This window comes from Trachurus japonicus, chromosome 12 (assembly GCF_045865225.1).
Source record: "Trachurus japonicus isolate A0001 chromosome 12, Traja_1.0".
NCBI classification, from domain to species: domain Eukaryota; kingdom Metazoa; phylum Chordata; class Actinopteri; order Carangiformes; family Carangidae; genus Trachurus; species Trachurus japonicus.
In genome coordinates, this window is record NC_140918.1 from 26504442 (window position 1) to 26521662 (window position 17221).

The window sequence follows — 17221 nt, forward strand, 5'->3', positions numbered from 1 at the left end:
CTCTGAAATCCCTCACAGATCTGCCACAAATTACCTCCTCTCCACCACACCGGTGGGATTGAGCTGCCAAATCCAGCTTTGAACTGAGCTGATGGTTCTTTATCGATTTCACAGCATGTGCGTTTTGCTTGTGGAAGACAACATGACGGCTGTGTGTATGCGAGTGTGTGTGTGTGCGCGTGTGCATGACTTATTTGCTTGCCTTCCGTGTAGGCTCTCAGACTGGCAAGCAAATGCGAACAGTTATTGACATCTTTTCTCCTTTCTGGGAGATGTGGAACATCCACCAAATCTAATTTGGCATTTGTTTTGGGATAAACACACATCTGTGTTTAACATCTGCTCACTGGCTTTCTCCCTCTCACTCTGTCTTTCCTTCCTCTTCTGTTTTTCTGTCTCTGCTGCCTTTCTTCAACCCTCTCCTCTTCCTTCACCTCTTCCTCTGTTTCTTTCCTGCATTTCTCAGAATAACAGTGCGGTGGAGAGTAATGAGGGGGATCCTCCGGAGAGTCTGAACACGCTACTGACCGACGTCTCTCTGGTGAGCCTGGCTGGCCCCGGCTCGGGCCTGATAAAGATGGATACAGCGCAGGGGATAAGTGAGGAGGGGTGGGAAGAAAATGATGGATTAAAAACAGGAGGGGAGAGCAGTCAGGGTGGACGGAGGTTCCTGAGACGTAGCTGACCTACAGGCTTTGTGTTGTAGACTGAGGTGGGCTGAAAGTGTTTGCAGCAAGTAAGAGAAAGAAAGAAAAATGGAGTGTTTAGAGATGAAGTGCTGGTGTAGCCTTTCTTTATCTTTGTTGCGTGCAGATAGGAGAGGGGATACTGATCACTATATGCCACCTGGCCTGTCCACTTCTCTTTCTGCCTCTTCGTCTCTGCAAGAAGGAAGAGCCTGCACCATAGGTTACAGACAAATAGAGATGTATGGCTGCCTCGGTTTCCAAAGCAACCAATTGAGGGGTCTCATTTGTTTATCTGCAGGTCAAAGAGAAAGCTTTTAGTCTGCTCACCCAAGTCATACCTTACTTTTCTTTTTTAAACTTTATTTTATGCTCATTGTATGTCTCCCTCCATACACTGGCAAGCCATCCACGTCTCAGTGTTCATTTCACTGTCCAGTTTTAGTGTGAGTTTGTTTTTTTTTACCTGGAGAAGCCAGCGGATACCAACAGAAACACACCGACAAACAACGACCTGGTTTGAATGTTGAATGTTTTTTTATTAATCTATTATTATTCTATTAACAAAGAAATATTATGAAAACTGGGTTTAAACTTAAAGTGCATGTTGCATTATAGACATGTGACAGTTTTGTTGCATTTAATAATGATGCGTCTCGATTGTTTGTTTGTTTTTTGTTTTAAACAAAAGCTGCAACTGTAAAATGAATTACACTTTATATGTAAAATGATTTTTCTACTATGATGAAGTGAAAAATGCAAACAATAGATTCTCTTGAAAATAGATGGTCTTAAACAAACACTAAAACTTGTTTTGATAAAGCATCTGCCAAATTATATAAGATGTAACACAGTAAATGTAGCATTTCATCATGTTATGTTTGCCTGACATTTTAAAAATAATTCCGTATCAGTCTTTACAAAATGACAACATATTAAACTCCTGTGTTTAGGCAGAAATCTCAGAGAGAGAAATCTTAAAAACTGGACGAATAAATAAAATAAGAACAAAATCGATATGACACCAACTTTAACTTTACATCTGTGACACAGCATATTTTCAAGGCTTAAAACTATTTGAACATTTTTAGGCAGGTGCTGAAGCCTCAGTTGACACAGTTAATGAGCGAATTCCATTTTGCCCTCTGGTATTTAACATTTACAAACCAGAAAAAGGTCACTCTCTGAATCTGAACTGAAGATTTCAGCTCCATGATACGTATGGTCACATTTTCTATTGCAGTGTAATGTGCTTCAGTAGATATTGTCACACCCCTAATCAATGATGATGAATATATCCTCTCACTTCAGGATGACGTACAGTCCGCCACCGCTGAATCCCCCCCCTCCTTCAAGCCTCCACCCCCACCGGGGGTGCAGAGGCGCCCGAGTAGACGAGATCAGCTCAACAAATGCCCCTCGTCCGAATCCTCGCACTCCGGCTTGTACTTCACAGCCCCGAACTCCCATAACCCAAGCAAAGAGCCAGGACACGCCCCCGCCTCGCCCTCACTGCACCACAAACGAGAACACCCCAGGGACCCGTCTCGGGAGTACGCAGCCATCAGAAAGAGAGAGCCTTCGGTACCGTCCAAGAAAGAACCAATCCCAGCTCCTCTGTTGTCCATGGTCGCCCAGCACAACATCGGCCCTTTCCCCAGGGTCCAGTCCCCCAACAGAGGCACCAAACCTGCTGCTGCCCCGTCCCCTTCCCCTCCGCCTCCACCTCCACTCCCTGCTCCTCATCCACCACCATCTCTGCCCTTTAAGCCAGTGTCCATGTCCAAAGCCTCCAAAGCCTCCAAAGCCTCCCCCGCCTCCTCTCCTGGCTCTAAACAGCAGTTTGTTACAGTGGAGGTTCACAGGCCCAACGCAGAGCCCGATGTCAACGAAGTGCGGCCGTTGCCTCAAGCCCGAGGTGAGAACATAGATCGCAGGAGGTCGAACCAATAAACCCCACATGTTTCAAGGACAAAGTTTATGTCATTTGTCAACCCTTGAAATTAGATGTTGCAGCTAATAAATGTTTTACATTATTAATTAATCTGCAAATTAGTTTTTAAATACTTCATCAGTCATTTGGTAGGAAAAATGCAATCACAGTTTCCCAGAGCCCAAGCTGACATCTTCACACTGCGTCAACCCTCTGAGAAAAAGAGCCAAAGTAAACATTAACTCTATGAATTACTAATTGCTGTGCAAACATTTACCTCCTGTGCTCCATGAGAGAGTTTGGCCCAGAGACTGTTTTTTTTTTTTTTTTTTTGCTTTTGTAAATTTGGTATTGGAATTGATACTAGAGGAGCAATCCTCACCAGATTGGTACATAGTGTTGTTGATGGATAACCAGCTCCAAGAAGAAAGGCAAACTTTCTTTCTATCAGAGCACTGGAGCTGCACAGACACGGAACTTGTTTCCATTTCCAACCTTTCTTTTTTGAAGCATTTCTAGAACAAAACATTGAGATTAAACACAGCAGTTGGGATCCAATTACTGATACCAGTCATATGATGATTGTCCCTGATCAAGATGAAGAAATTTGCAGTTTGGATTATGAAGAAGATGAATTTAAATACATTATATATAATCTCTCTCAAATATGTATTTACTTGGACGTAATGTGCTTAAATGAGCAATTATTCAGAAGATGGTGTAATATTCCTACTGAATGTACTAATCTTAATAAGATTTTAATCCTGTGTTCAGTCCTAAATGTATTTATTTATTTATTTTCAGAAAAAAATCTAAATCTCTATCGCTGTTAAACCAATGACAAAGTGTTGTGATTGCTTACACACAGTAAAACTTAAAGGCGACACATCATCTGCAATGTGTGAGAGTCCCTGACATCATGTCTGCCTGTCCCCCCCCTCCCCCCCAGGTGGTGCCCTGTCTCAGCTGTCAGACAGCGGCCAGACCCTCAGTGAGGACAGTGGGGTGGACATAGCTGAGTCAGGACACATCAGCAAAGACAGCAGCCCTCATTCCTCACGCACTCGCCTCCCCCGAGACACCCAGGGGGGCGGGGGGGACAATCCCTCCAAACCGGTGAGGGGTGTATCAGAATGGGCTGTGAATGATGGATGACTGGATGAACAGTTTAACTGCAGGGAATGAGAGAAGTGTGCAGTGTTGTATTTCTGTCTTTGTGAGGACTAATTAAAGTTTGAGAGCCACATGTCTGAAGAGTAAGAACAAAAAATGTGAAAGGTGAGACTCTGAAAAATGAAGACACTTTTAGATGGTGGTAACACTTGGAAATTTAAGACCTTTTTGGAAATTGAGGGCGTTTAAAAATGAGGTAGCGTTTTGGATAATTGAAGACCTTTCTGGGAAATTAGGAGATTTTTTAAAAGTAGGGCCATTTTTTGAGAACGAGGACATTTTGGAAAATAAAGACAGATTTCAAAAGTGATGATATCATGTCTGAGCCTTACTCTGGCTGAAGGGCTCTCTGAGGGTTCAGACCTGGTTTGAATTTTGAGGGGAGATTTAGAGATTTAGAGTTTGAAGCTAGATAACGCATTGTTAAATCACGGTGGATTCACACAAGTGTAGTAGTATACAACATGTGTGTCCTTGTTGCACTATATTTATTACGTCTGGAAACTAATACTTGTGGGGTCTGTGGTGCATCATCTGAGGCCTTGAGCGTTTGGACTCAAATAGACACTTCAGTCAGGACACTCATTTGTACCACACTTAGAGACTGTCATAGTGTGTGCATTACAGGATGGTAGTGTTGAGTTGTTGTTAAGTGTAGTGTGCTGTGATTGTTTACCCACCTGCTGGCTGCTTCACTCACTTGACTTCAAAATGAACGTTTTCTTTTCCTTTGTCTGTTCCTTGTGTCATGTGAAATTGGGCCACCATCACTGCTGATGACGTGTCTTCCTTCTGTGTTCAACTGTTTCACAAGTTTGACAATAAACTGGCAGTCCCTCCCCTCTGCTACATGGCCACGATGATGACCACTGAAGAAGTATTCAGTGTTTTATAGTAAATTTTGTCACAGTTTTTGACTTAATCTGGGTGACATCTTTGCACGGCATATTACATGGGTGTGAGCACCAGTTAAGACAATTAATCTAAGGGTTTAGGTTAGATATTTAGTTGTGATGGTTGAGGTTGGGTGTAGGGGCTTGGGAATGCATTATGTCAATGATGGGTCCTCATAAAGACAGCAATGCAAACGTGTGCATGAATGTGTGTGTGTGTGTGTGTCTGTGTGTGTGTGTGTCTGTGTGTCTGTGTGTGTCTGTGTGTGGGTAAGTGAGCTGAAAATAAACCACGAGTCTTGTACAAGTTGATAAATCAATGTGTGTTATTGCCGATCCTCCTCCAGAAATCGGGCTCAATCAATTCTAACCATGGTCTCTTCTCTCCTCCCTCTGTTTGCTCACACAGACTTGTTTCCTTTGTTCCGCTCATTTCTTTATTTATCACTCATGTCATGCATTCAGTCACATGCTCCATCATTTATTTCATCAGTCGCTGCAGTGTTGCTTAATGAAAGTTTCAAATCGCTCTCTGGTTCTATTGATTGATGGAAAAAATAACAAGTGTGGATGGGAGTAGCCAGATCGTTTATGATGTAAGGGCTGTTTTACCTGAGAGTTACTACAGGCAGGAAATGTGAAGGCTGAGTGGACTTTGTATCATAAAGAACTATCTTTTATTGCTAAAGAGCAAAGCATTTAGCTTCTGTTTGTTCCCGTTCCGCTGTGTCAAGCTGCTGCTGAGAACAGTGAAATAGTGTGCTGATCAAAAAGAGAACATTTGTTTAAACCTGAATACTGTATAAACCCCCCCATCCTCCTCATGCAGTTGCTGCTGTGGGCAGGTATATAAATGTTGCCCAGAGTCATGAAAGAAAATAACCCTAAATATTGTGTTTTATGGAAGGCTGGAGTGAAGGTGAGGTAGAGCATCACTGTTAGTCCCCCGGTCCCTTCTGCCGCCCGGTTCCCACTAACTTCTGTTGCCTGTAATTGACTGTGTTGTCTGCCTGTAATTGACTGTGTTGTCTCACAACGTTCCTGGGAAGCTGAGCACGTTCCAGGAGTTTTACATCCATATTCCAAGATAAATAAACATCTGTAGGAGTTCATCTTTACAGAAACTATATATATATAATATGATTGTAATGTCGTTATGGTCAGTAATAGTGACATATTTGCAGAATTGAAAAAATTAACAAAAGGGGCTGAAGTTCATACTGTAGTTTTGGCTTTCTGGAGCAGAGGGCAGCTGTTTGAAGCAAACACACTCACATAAATCCCCCGTGCACCACCTGCCAGCTCCATATGACAGACAGACAAGGTTAGCGGATAGCAAACGGATAAACTGTGACAGAAAACAAGGGGCACAGAGGGAGAGAGGAAGGTATGGCATGCAACAAAGAAATGTCCACGTCTGGAATCAGACTGAGCATGCTGAAGTTACAGGCTATGCATCTTAACTAGACCACCACTGGCATTTATCTTGCAATATGGACAAACATACAGATGAGAAAGCCCCCCCTGTGTTACAAACCAGTGGGACAGAAGCTTTACCAGAGCTGAAGTAGAGGCTCAAGAATGGAGGATAAAGAGTCCTGCCCTCTATTAATGTGTAAATCCACTGGGGAAACTCCTGAGCATGTGAGCCCAGAGACAGTGAAGCTCTAACTTGGATAAATAAAGACAAAAAAGGGGCATAAAAAGCAGAGGTAGACAAAAGAAGAGCTGTGTAATGTTATGAATAGATTTGGTTCATGAATATGAATTAATAATGTTCTTCTTACGTAGCCGGGCCTGTTGGAGCCCACCTCTACGCTAGTGAGGGTGGCGAAGAGTGCCAGCACCCTGGGTATTGCCATTGAAGGCGGAGCCAACACCCGCCAGCCGCTGCCACGGATCGTCACAATACAGGTGAGTCAGGTGAACAAAATAATTACAATCAATATTAAAGATAACTATAAGTTAGGCTCTTGCTACATAGCCAGTGTTAGCATTAACAGCTATCACCTTTCTACACAGCAGTACTACTAACACTGGCTATGTAACAGAAACTTGTATAGCATATTTAAAGGGACAACAAGGAGTTTTGGTTTTCACACTACATTTCCCATGAGCCTCCGCGTGGACGGTGAAATTCTACAAAAGCGAAAACATTTGCCAAGAATGTTTTCATTAATCAAGAATGAAAGTTGGGAGTTCGAAGACGATACCGTCGTAGTTCCGACCATAAACAGCGATCCGGCGGCGTCCACGAAACCAAAACTAGGAAATGCTGGGTGAGCCAACCACTAAAAAATAATATCAAAACAACAATAAAGACAAAATGATATATTTATCGAAAATGGGCCCATTAACAAGTGTGGGTAATGTAGATTCATCCACGTTAATATGAGACTCTTTTATAACCAAAAAAAAACAAAAAAAACTCTTTGTTGTCCGTTTAAGTCTGCCCCATTTTTTGTGATTTTGTCCTTGGTATTGTTGGCCGTGTGTTTTTGTCTTTTTCATCCCCTGCAATGAAACTACTCACCCACCTTCCAGGTGGGTTTTGATGTCATTTAAGGCTTTATTTGGATTCACACTGCAGCTGAACTCACACTGAGACTCCTGCTAATTTTGTCCTTGCTGGGGCTCTTACAAAGATGATTACTACATTAATGGCCGCCATGAAAAGGCTTGACTGTCGGGAGTCTCTGGCAGTTTGCTGCACTATGAAGCAGTTGGTATAATGTGTTTGTGTTGATGTCTGAGGAGGCAGAAAGCAATGTCAGCTGCAACACATAGGAGATTAGATAGTACATTTTATAAAAAGCTTACACTCAATTCAGATGTATATGAGTGATTGATTTAATGATGAAGCTGAATAGAAATGTGGATAGTACATTTGCAGCATGTGTATATTTAAAAATGGTAAGCATTTGTGCATTTGTCTGCATCCCATGGTAATTTTCAAGTCAACAAAGCCTTTCATTAGCTCATGACTATCTGTACCACTAATAATTTCCTAACCACAGAGAAGCAGAGAGATACAATTTATAGAGCAGAGCTGTGGGCAGCTACAGACTGTAGTCCACACACTGTTCAAAGCTGTCACTCAGCCTCCGACTACACAGAGGAGGTGATTGAAATAAAAAAGGCTTGCTGATTGCAAAGGGAGGGATGAAAGGATTGGAAATCAGCACATTCAAAATCAAAGAGTGCACTGAAAGAAAGGAGGGCAAGTGTGAGTGAAGGATGCAAAAGGAGTGAGAAGGTTGTTACTAAGCAGAGGAGGGGCCAGGTGTTGGCTCGGTGCAGTGCTTGAGTGGTTTGATGGCTGTGTAGGAGGTGAGAAGGTTACTGTGGGAGGAGCTGATTTGGGAACCATGTCAACAAATGTGTCTTAATCACAAACCACTCTTTTTCCACAAATGCAGGACCCAGTTTTACTCCCTTTTTAAAGTTTTTTTTTTTTTTTTTTTCGCCATATGTTTCTGTTTTTGTCTCCAAAACTTGGATCATTTTATGTGAGAGCTTCTCTTTCCTGGATAATTGTCTGTGGCTCAGTGGGCCAGCTCCATTCACTCACAGATCACAAAGCGGCAGCTCTTTAATGAAGAGGAAAATCCCAAACTTGAAGATGAAAAACATTAAAGAAAAGTGCCGTTCTCAGATCTGTCAGGTGCCGTCTCTTTCACTTGAGTGCAATACTGAGACAAAAACAAATGTGGTGAGAGTATATGGATTAAAGAGATAACAAGCTACAGGTTCTCCGTATGTCTGTTCACATCTTTGAACAGACATATGTGTATGCATTTATTCAGGGGCCACCCTGTTATGTACTAATGAAACGTGTGCAGCTCAGGATTATCTGAAATACTGAACGCTGTCGTAGTTGATTGCAGTTGATAACTGGATTGGAATGAGTGCTTTCACACAACTTTCCCCTTCTGGCATTGAATTTCATGGACAGAGATCTTGAAATAAGGTTAGCTCATTTCATTAATTCAGTTTAACAGAAATAAATCCATTTACAACAGAAGTAGAGCTGGCTGAAATGTTAAATGTTAAGTAATGCTCCACATTATTTTTAATTTCACAGATTTCATTGAACTTTATCTTGTGGTGTATAGAGAGCCAAACCAAAGCAATCGATCATGAGCCACACACAGCCACAGGTTACATGACACCACTGCTGCATCCTTGAACAATAACACTGAATCGCTTCACAGTTATTTAAAGACATTAATAACATGGCAGCCTTGAGGTCACTTGTTCCAGAAATAGAGGGAGACTTTCTGCATGTTCAGCTTTCAAGGTGGGAAAGCGAGCAGTTCAGACTCTGCTGTGTCACCTGGGGAGAGCTAACTGAATGTTATTAGGCCCTTGAGCAAGGCATGCAACCTCAGCAGTCAGGAACCCAACATCAGGATGATAAATCTGCTTGGGGGGAAAAAAGAAAAAGTTGGTTTTGTTCCCGGCTTTCAGACGAGCAACTGCTCTATCCACGGGACAGACTGTGGCATCACATCAAAGCCAGGGCCTTCAACAAGACTGCCCCGGTGCTGTATTGGAAGTGATCACAGAGGTACAGCAACCCCCTGGCTTCTCTGTTCCCTCTCCCTGTCGGCACGAGGGCCGTCTCCTCAGGACGCCTCGATCGCAGCTGCAGGGGATGAAGTGCAGATGAGTAAGCCACCGCTAGCCAGCCAGCTGTTATCAGTCCCCATCACCCCTCTGGAGGCGACAGGCTGTTATCGCTGCCATCATCCCACCGTGACGACAGACTGCTGCTCTGGCTCGGGGTAACTGTTGCGGGCTCACTAAATAACGATGCTTTCCTGTTGTGGAGGACACTTCAGCCGTGGTAGCTGTAAAGACATCAGCTGTCAGAGGCACAAGGACAACATGACACCGAGGAAACTGATTTCGTGGAAGTGGAATTTGTGATTTGTTTTTTAATAGATTTGTTCTTTTAACAGTCTTGGTTTATTTTTATGGTCACTCGGTGGTGGCCCAACTCTACAAGGTGCTGGCAGGCACACTGTTCTGATTCTGTTCTGAGTTTATGGACTTACAAAGCTGCTGTTGCTCACATTGGACAAGGCAAGTTTATTTGTATAGCCCATTTTTACAAACAGTCTCAAAGGGCTTTAGATAGCATCATAACAACATCCTCTGACCTTAGACCCTCACATTGACTGAGGAAAAGCTCTTAAGAAAACCCTTAACAGAAAAAAAGTTGGTCAGTTAATGAGAGCTGATGAAGGCAGCTTCTGGTGGGCAGGAAAGGCAGGGAGAGCAGGCCAGCTTACTGGGAGTAGTAGATGGCAGACTGGTTCATGAGCAGTGAGTCCAGGCCGGTATAACAGCAGGAAAGGAGGTGATGCAGGCAGCGGTTGGTACAGAGGGATGAAGGAAACACAGGTTAGTAAAAAGACATCCTGCAGATACAGAACCATATTACTAATAAGTTTAATTTCAATTTGTGTTCATTTGATGATTGTACGTTAAAGGGATAGTTCAATATTTTGGCAAATTGGCCCATTGCCATAATCCCTATAGTTTTAGGAGTAGGTTCATTACCTTTAATTGTCGGTGCAAGCTTTTAGATTTTGATCTATTGTTGTTTTATCTATTTCTTGTTGATTTTTATAGTGGCTTGTTGCTTTTTACCTGCCATCATTGCTGTAGTGCTGTGCTCTTTGTCTCTATGTCTTTCCATCTACTTGTCATGTATTTTAAATGTGTGGCGTATTGATGTGTTGATGAAAAGAAGGGATCACCGCTGACACGTCTTCGAGTTTATTAACAAGAAGAAGAACAGTGTACAAAGAATGCCGAATCCTGGAGCATCTCTGGTCCAAAATGAGATCTCTCTCTCCTGGCCCAAAGCTCTGACCTTATATATGTTTCTAACTCCAAACACTCCACCTTCTCCAAACTAAGGAATGCAACTAGTCAACAAAGACAACCTTGATCTGGATCATTTACTTTCTGGTATTTAACCTCTTGACCAAATCGATAACTTTTGGGCTACCATAGGTCAACAGAAGAAGATGCCCTTGACCTAAGGTTTCAGCTTTTAGGCTAAACAAAACAATCATCAACTTTCCAACAGACCAAATTGCTTCTAGGCAGGATATGGAACCCATGAAGCAAAGCATCAGTTCACACATTCCTTCAGTTCAGAGAAAGCACACACACAAAGAAGAACATAAGACAATACAAGATATTTAAGCAAGAAGGTTAAGGTGTACACTACAAATGTTGAAGCAGTTGCTGCAAAAACACTTGCCCATTTCGGGACAATAAAGGAATTTACTTACTTACTTAAAAAGCTATTTTTAGAGTGGCGGAGCAGAGCCGTGAGCTGCTCAGAGCTACGCTACGGAGGCTAATGGGATTTCTTGGTTTCTCTCATCAAACTCATCAAATACGCAATACAACAACTCCAAAATGCTCTCATGGACAAGTTGTGACCTGCACCAGAGCGTGTTGGAGTTGGAGCTGTGTATTTGATGAGTTTGATGAGGGAAACCAAGAAATCCCATTAGCCTCCATAGTGTAGCTCTGAGCAGCTCGCGGCTCTGCTCCGCCGATCTAAAAATAGCTTGCACTGACAATTAAAGGTAACCAACCTACTCCTAAAACTATAGGGATTATTTGCCAAAATGTTGAACTATCCATTTAAGTATAAATTATCCTTTTGGCTCCAATTTGTTCTCTACCCACCTCTGACAAATGTCAGGCGCTTTATCAGCCGCTGTATGTTTGAGGCCACTTTGACATTAGAGGTTTCCTTTGTTCACAGAAGAGAAAGTGCTTGCTCAGGGGGCTGGGCAGCCAATCACAAACCAGCCACCAACAAAGGGCCACGAGCAGAATCCTCGCCCAAGCTGCAACCACTCCTCCCAGAGGTCTGCAGTGGCTCTGTGCAACACTGAGAGGTCTGCAGAGGTCATTACATTTTGCTTCTCAACGTGGAAAAGCACAACACTTGATCACGTAAATCTGTCACTGCGGAGACGTTGAGAATAAACGTGTAATATAAGTCATTTTGATGAGGACTGGTCCGTGATTAAAAACGTGTGATTTCCACTTCAGATTGGAGACGAGGAAAGACAGCAGCCGTGACTTCTTCACTTCGTTGTCCTCTGGGGATGTGAACAGACAAGAGAGAACAAATAGGACATGGTTGTGCTTTGTGAGACGAGTCGTCTCGAGCAGAGTGGTCCTCACACAGAATTTAACCCCTTCAGTGCAGCAGCAGCAGCTCAGGCTGTGTCTGAGGATGATGAAACTGATGAGTCTGAGGCTGCTCGGGTAGAGATGTACTGGTTCTGTCAGGACTCGTCTGATGTCACTGCCAAAGGAGCTGAGACTTAAGAAGTGAGACCTGAGACCTCATGTGTTTCTGAATATCTACCAAGATGTCAACATTTTTTCTGATAACAGATGAAATGTGTGAGGATGTGACTGCGGCAGTGGGGAGTCGGCAGGTCAGGAGAGAGCGTTTCATTTTGTTGATCACACTCCTTTGTAAAGGCATGAGGCTGCATACATTTACTGCCTCTGAGGGCCAGACTGCAGAGGTGTGTGTGTGTGTGTGTGTGTGTGTGTGTGTGTGTGTGTGTGTGTGTGTGTGTGTGTGTGTGTGTGTGTGTGTGTGTGTGTGTGTGTGTGTGTGTGTGTGTGTGTGTGTGTGTGTGTGTGTGTGTGTGTGTCTGCATGTTGTATGCGAATGAAGTACCCATTGCATTTATGGCAGAATGTTTACATTTTAGTTGGGTCACTGTGGCGACTTCATTTCAGTGGGTGTAATAGAAACAAAAGCAGGGATCTCAAAACCTTTGTCAAAGTCTTTGCTAGCTCTTGACGGGGAGAGAGAGAGGACTTCTCCTGACAGGACGGCCTACTCCTGAGCTGCAGATAGTCCCAGGCCTTTGATGTAGTGATTGGTTTTACCTTTGAGAGTTTTCACAGTGATGACTGCATTTGATCACAGACAAAAGCTTTTTTGTTTTTTCCTCCAAGAGAAACACAAACCCAACATTGTAAAAGCCCCACACTTAGCTTTTTTTGATGACATCTCCAGACCAAGGGGGCAGTTGTCGGTCTGAGAAGTGAAGCTCACTTCCGCGTTCAAAAAACTGCAATCCCCTCGGATTCCTCTGGGGGCTGGTGTCAGAAGGGAGCATTCCCCATAGACCCCCATGTTAAAATCGCCGACTTTACATCCTCAGTAAACATGTTAAAAGCCTGGTGTCAGAACGTTTTTTCGTCTCAATCGATAGTTTCTACCCCCGCACACACTCTGAGGGGGGTGAATTTTTTTTTAACTCTACAGTTTTACTGTTATTAGGTTAAAACTCTGGCCAATTAGGGCGCGGAAACGTTGAGTGACAGGTCCGAGCAGCTCCGGAGACAGGCTGCTTCGAGGCCAGTGGGCGGGTTCTCGGCCAGCCAATCCAACATGGCGCTGTTCAGGCCGCCATATTTGAGTCACAAAAACGACTCCCCAAAACCAATGGGTGACGTCACGGACGCTACGTCCATTCTTTTTACAGTCTATGCTCCAGACCCAGCAAAGATTGTTCTGTCCCGCTGCTATGGAAATATTCAGTGAGCTGCAAAGTAATACCAGAAATAATAGTGTGTATATGATGCTGGTGTTGTATTTGATGAGACTGTTTTTTTTTTGTTATTCTGGTGGCGCTGCTGTGGCTTCTCTGTATTTTGTTCTTTGTTTTTTTCCCTCTTGGCTTTGATGTGCTGATCATTACAGCAGTTTTACTCATGCAAGGACATTTTCTTATTCTTATCCCAAAGCCGGTCCACAGCCTCGTATGGACGGATGGTCCAAGCCAGATTTAGAAAGTTGCTCATTTCAGCTTTAATGAATCCCACCTGTTCATGAGTAGGCACACATTTGTGAGATGTGATTGTGAGTATAAACAACAGCTCCACATGTCTGCATCAGGCTGCCTGTTCTGCTCCATTTGTACCGGTTTGAAATCTGCATTCACAAAAATATCACTTGAGAGCAAAAATAGGAATTTCAGATTGCAGAGCTTCTGCGTTAAGTCGCCATCACTTTACTTGATGAGTGTTTTCACACCATCCGCACATGACCTGTGCAGACCTGAACACCTCATCAGCTTCACTTGTGTTCAAGAAATGTCTCTAAATCTGAAGAAACTGGTGAATCAAATGGGTTCTCTGTCTGTGTAGCACTTTGAAAAGATGAAAAAAAACATTTAGAATAAACATAAAACATAAGAATATTACTAATAAAAGAGAAATAATGTTCAAGTTAAAATTGCAATATAATACAATTTATTATATTAAAGCATTAGAGCAGTCAAGCTCTTCTAAACTGCACCTCATCCTTCTCTGTCTGGTTCTGTTTTCCAGAGGGGCGGTTCAGCTCATAACTGTGGCCAGCTGAAGGTGGGTCAGGTGATCCTGGAGGTGAACGGGGTTTCCCTGAGGGGCCGCGAGCACAGGGACGCTGCACGCCTCATCGCCGAGGCCTTCAAGACCAAAGAGAGGGACCACGTGGACTTCCTGGTGACGGAGTTCAACGTGGCGCTATAGCTGAGAGGAGGAGGAGAGAGGACGATCACGAGAGCAGCGAAGGCCAAGTCAAGAGCAGCGACAGGAGACGGAGAGAGGAGCGTCTGTTCTGATTGAAATGGCACAACTCTTTTAGATAGACATAAACACACCACCACCTGATCTCTGAGCCTGTCTCCCATCAAACCCCATGAATATGGACACGTGAAATTTGTAAGGTATTATCTCCACTGTGGACTTTGTTCAGGATTCTCCTCAACGTGTTACCTCCCCACTGTGAGACCTTATGCACTACAATGGAAAAATAGTGAAACCTGTTCATCTTCTTTGTTAAGAATTGTGGATTTGCAACCATTTGAAAAAACCACTGGAACTTCTTGTAGCGCGCCCACGTCCCATGGTCAGTTGATTTTTCGTTCTTTCTTTGCTTCTATCTGAGAGACAGCTGCACATGGAAGACTGACTCTGGCTCTTTACGAGCTCAGATTTCTATATGTAAAAATGAACAAATGTAGATACAGATGCATATATACTGTACACATAAAGATACTCTATATGAATTATAAAAACCCGTAACCTCTGTTGCATCATCAACATATATTAATATATTTCCAAAATGATGCTGATGATGATGATGATTCAGGCTTTCTGGCGATATTGGACTCTACACATTTTACAGCGATGCTATTGGCCTAACTGCACATTATCACCTTCTCACGGAAATGAAATGGATAGATGATTCGTGTCCGGCTCACGAAAACACTCATCACACACTCATATTTGTATGATTAGGAAAAACAGTATATGTGAATGACTGAACCTTTCATATGGCGCTTAGGCAAAATGCTCATCACTCCCTTTTTTCCCTATTTACTTTCCCCCTCCCCATGTGTATCTGTATCACTATGTCCACACTGAGCCAGATGAATTTGACAATTTTGCTTCTCTTTTCTATTTCCCTTGGCAAGCAAAACATGTCTGCATCATAGTTTTCCAGACAGCAGCAGGCCGCAGTAGAAAGAGCTGTTAGGCCTGCTGAGGAGTTGGATGGATGCAGCCTGCTGCCTGCAGCTCCTCATCGAGCTGCTCGCTGTGGTCGCTCCTTCTTCTTAAAGGACTCCCAGCAATAGTTTAAACTGTTCCACTGACAACAAATGATCATCGCCTTGTTTAGAAGACACATTTTCGGTGAACAGTCATATTTACCTTCTGTGGCAAATACACTGACTGTTTCACAATAAAAGACCCACCCTGTGTTTGGCCAGGTGAATGTGAAGCAGAGGCAGGAAATACTAAAGATTCAGTAACAGTGAAGCTGATATCAACATAAGAATAATGGCAGATTACATTTGTGCATCATCCTGTGAATCCCTCACAGGTGATCTGAGTCCAGTACATGAAACTGACATATGAACTGCATGAAGGAAGAAATTCATACAATGAAAGGCTATTTCCAGCACTAAAATTAAGTTTGATTAAGTCAAATTTAAAGGAGTTGGGGTTTGCACACTTCAGACAAGGCTGTCATGTTCACATTCAGTCACTTTTAAAACAGTTTTGGTGTCAGAATCAAAGATCAAAGATCTGTTTTCAGAGTTGGCCAGTTTATGTGGAAGTTCTCACAGTGCAGATAAAGCCCCTTACTTGCTCCCTCAGACCACTCAGATTTCCTCCTGCTGCTCACCCAGCTGCATAACAATTGATGATTTTATTTTGTAATTTTATAGTTTTTAATTATATTCACCCTGGGGGGCTTACTGAAGCTGTGCTCGGTGCAGCAATTACACCCAAGTGGGAAGTAATGAGACATTTAGAGGACGACACTGCCAAAGATTTTAGACAGACTCTTCCACACATGCTCACGCATGGAACATGTGTGCACACACACACACACACACAATTCATCCATTTATAGAAAAGCAATTAGGAGATAAGCAATCAGGTAGAGGGAGAGACGGAGCGAGAGAGAGAGAGAGAGAATGAGAGAGTGAGTCAAGTAACAAATGAGAAGTGATTGTTGGTGAGGAGATGATTTGCTTCCTCTCAGGAAGAGTGCAGGCATGGGCAGGATGTAGAGCACAATCCTCCATGTGTCACTCCAGAGACTCACATTAGGCTGCAGGCAGAAATATGAAGTAATTGGAGTAATTAATCTAAGCACGGATGTGTGTTATTTATGTGTTTAATGTGAGTGGTGTGTGCCCATCTGCAATTTAATGAATGCAAAGAGAGGAAATATGCTCAAAACAAGGAGACAGCAAATAAAGATAGATGTAAATGTCATCAAGGGAATGAGACTCACGCACAAACTGAAGCAGTAGTCTGGGCTGTTTGACGAATGCGAACAGAACAGTTCTGTGAGAAATTGCTTTCAAACACTCTTGAATCTTTCCAGTGACAACACAGAGGAGAACAACATGTCCATGCTTTGTTTTTACAACCTCTCCCTCCTGTGTACCTTCAAAATACCACCTTTTAATGAATAAAAAGCAATGTCAGGGATGCACTGATAGACTTCTTTAAAGGTCATACTCATGTCCACTATGCTTGTACCCGTACTGTCCAATTATAAGATATCTAAGATATATTTTTTGAACCAATCTTTGGTTTTTTTAACAGTAAGATGATAGAAAAAAACGACCAATTTTTTTTTTTAAAGACAAGTAAATAGATTTTGTACACAACTCTAATATTGTCTGACTTCAGTCGATGAAAGTTAATCCAATCTTCATCTTCCTTCTAGCTCAGGTTTGGCCTTCACCAGTTTGTGGGGAAATTATCTGGCTTTTTAGCCACTAATTGTTCTTTTTCACCAGTTAGCTGTAAGTTTGGTCTGTCTGTTGCTTGGTGCTGGGCACATAATAGTGTACAGTGGGTGGTTTACTGCATACAGCTGCCTGCTGCTGCAGGCAGTGGGGTTGATGAGAGGCCTGAGACCGACTTGTCAGTTTCAGACACAACACAAAACAAAATTG

General features: G+C 42.9%; 1 protein-coding gene across 2 annotated transcripts in view; it reads left to right on the forward strand.

The window, feature by feature from the left end:
* The window catches only part of whrna (whirlin a), a 154237-nt gene extending 139439 nt beyond the window's left edge, over nt 1-14798 (forward strand). For both annotated transcript variants that reach the window (XM_085793975.1, XM_085793974.1), the window contains exons 8-12: nt 467-541; nt 1998-2604; nt 3569-3735; nt 6477-6599; nt 14085-14798. In XM_085793975.1, coding sequence (XP_085650101.1) covers nt 467-541; nt 1998-2604; nt 3569-3735; nt 6477-6599; nt 14085-14267 — 1155 coding nt within the window. In that variant the 3' untranslated portion in view covers nt 14268-14798. The remainder of the gene's footprint in view (nt 1-466; nt 542-1997; nt 2605-3568; nt 3736-6476; nt 6600-14084) is intronic.
* Nucleotides 14799-17221: the final 2423 nt, after the last annotated feature.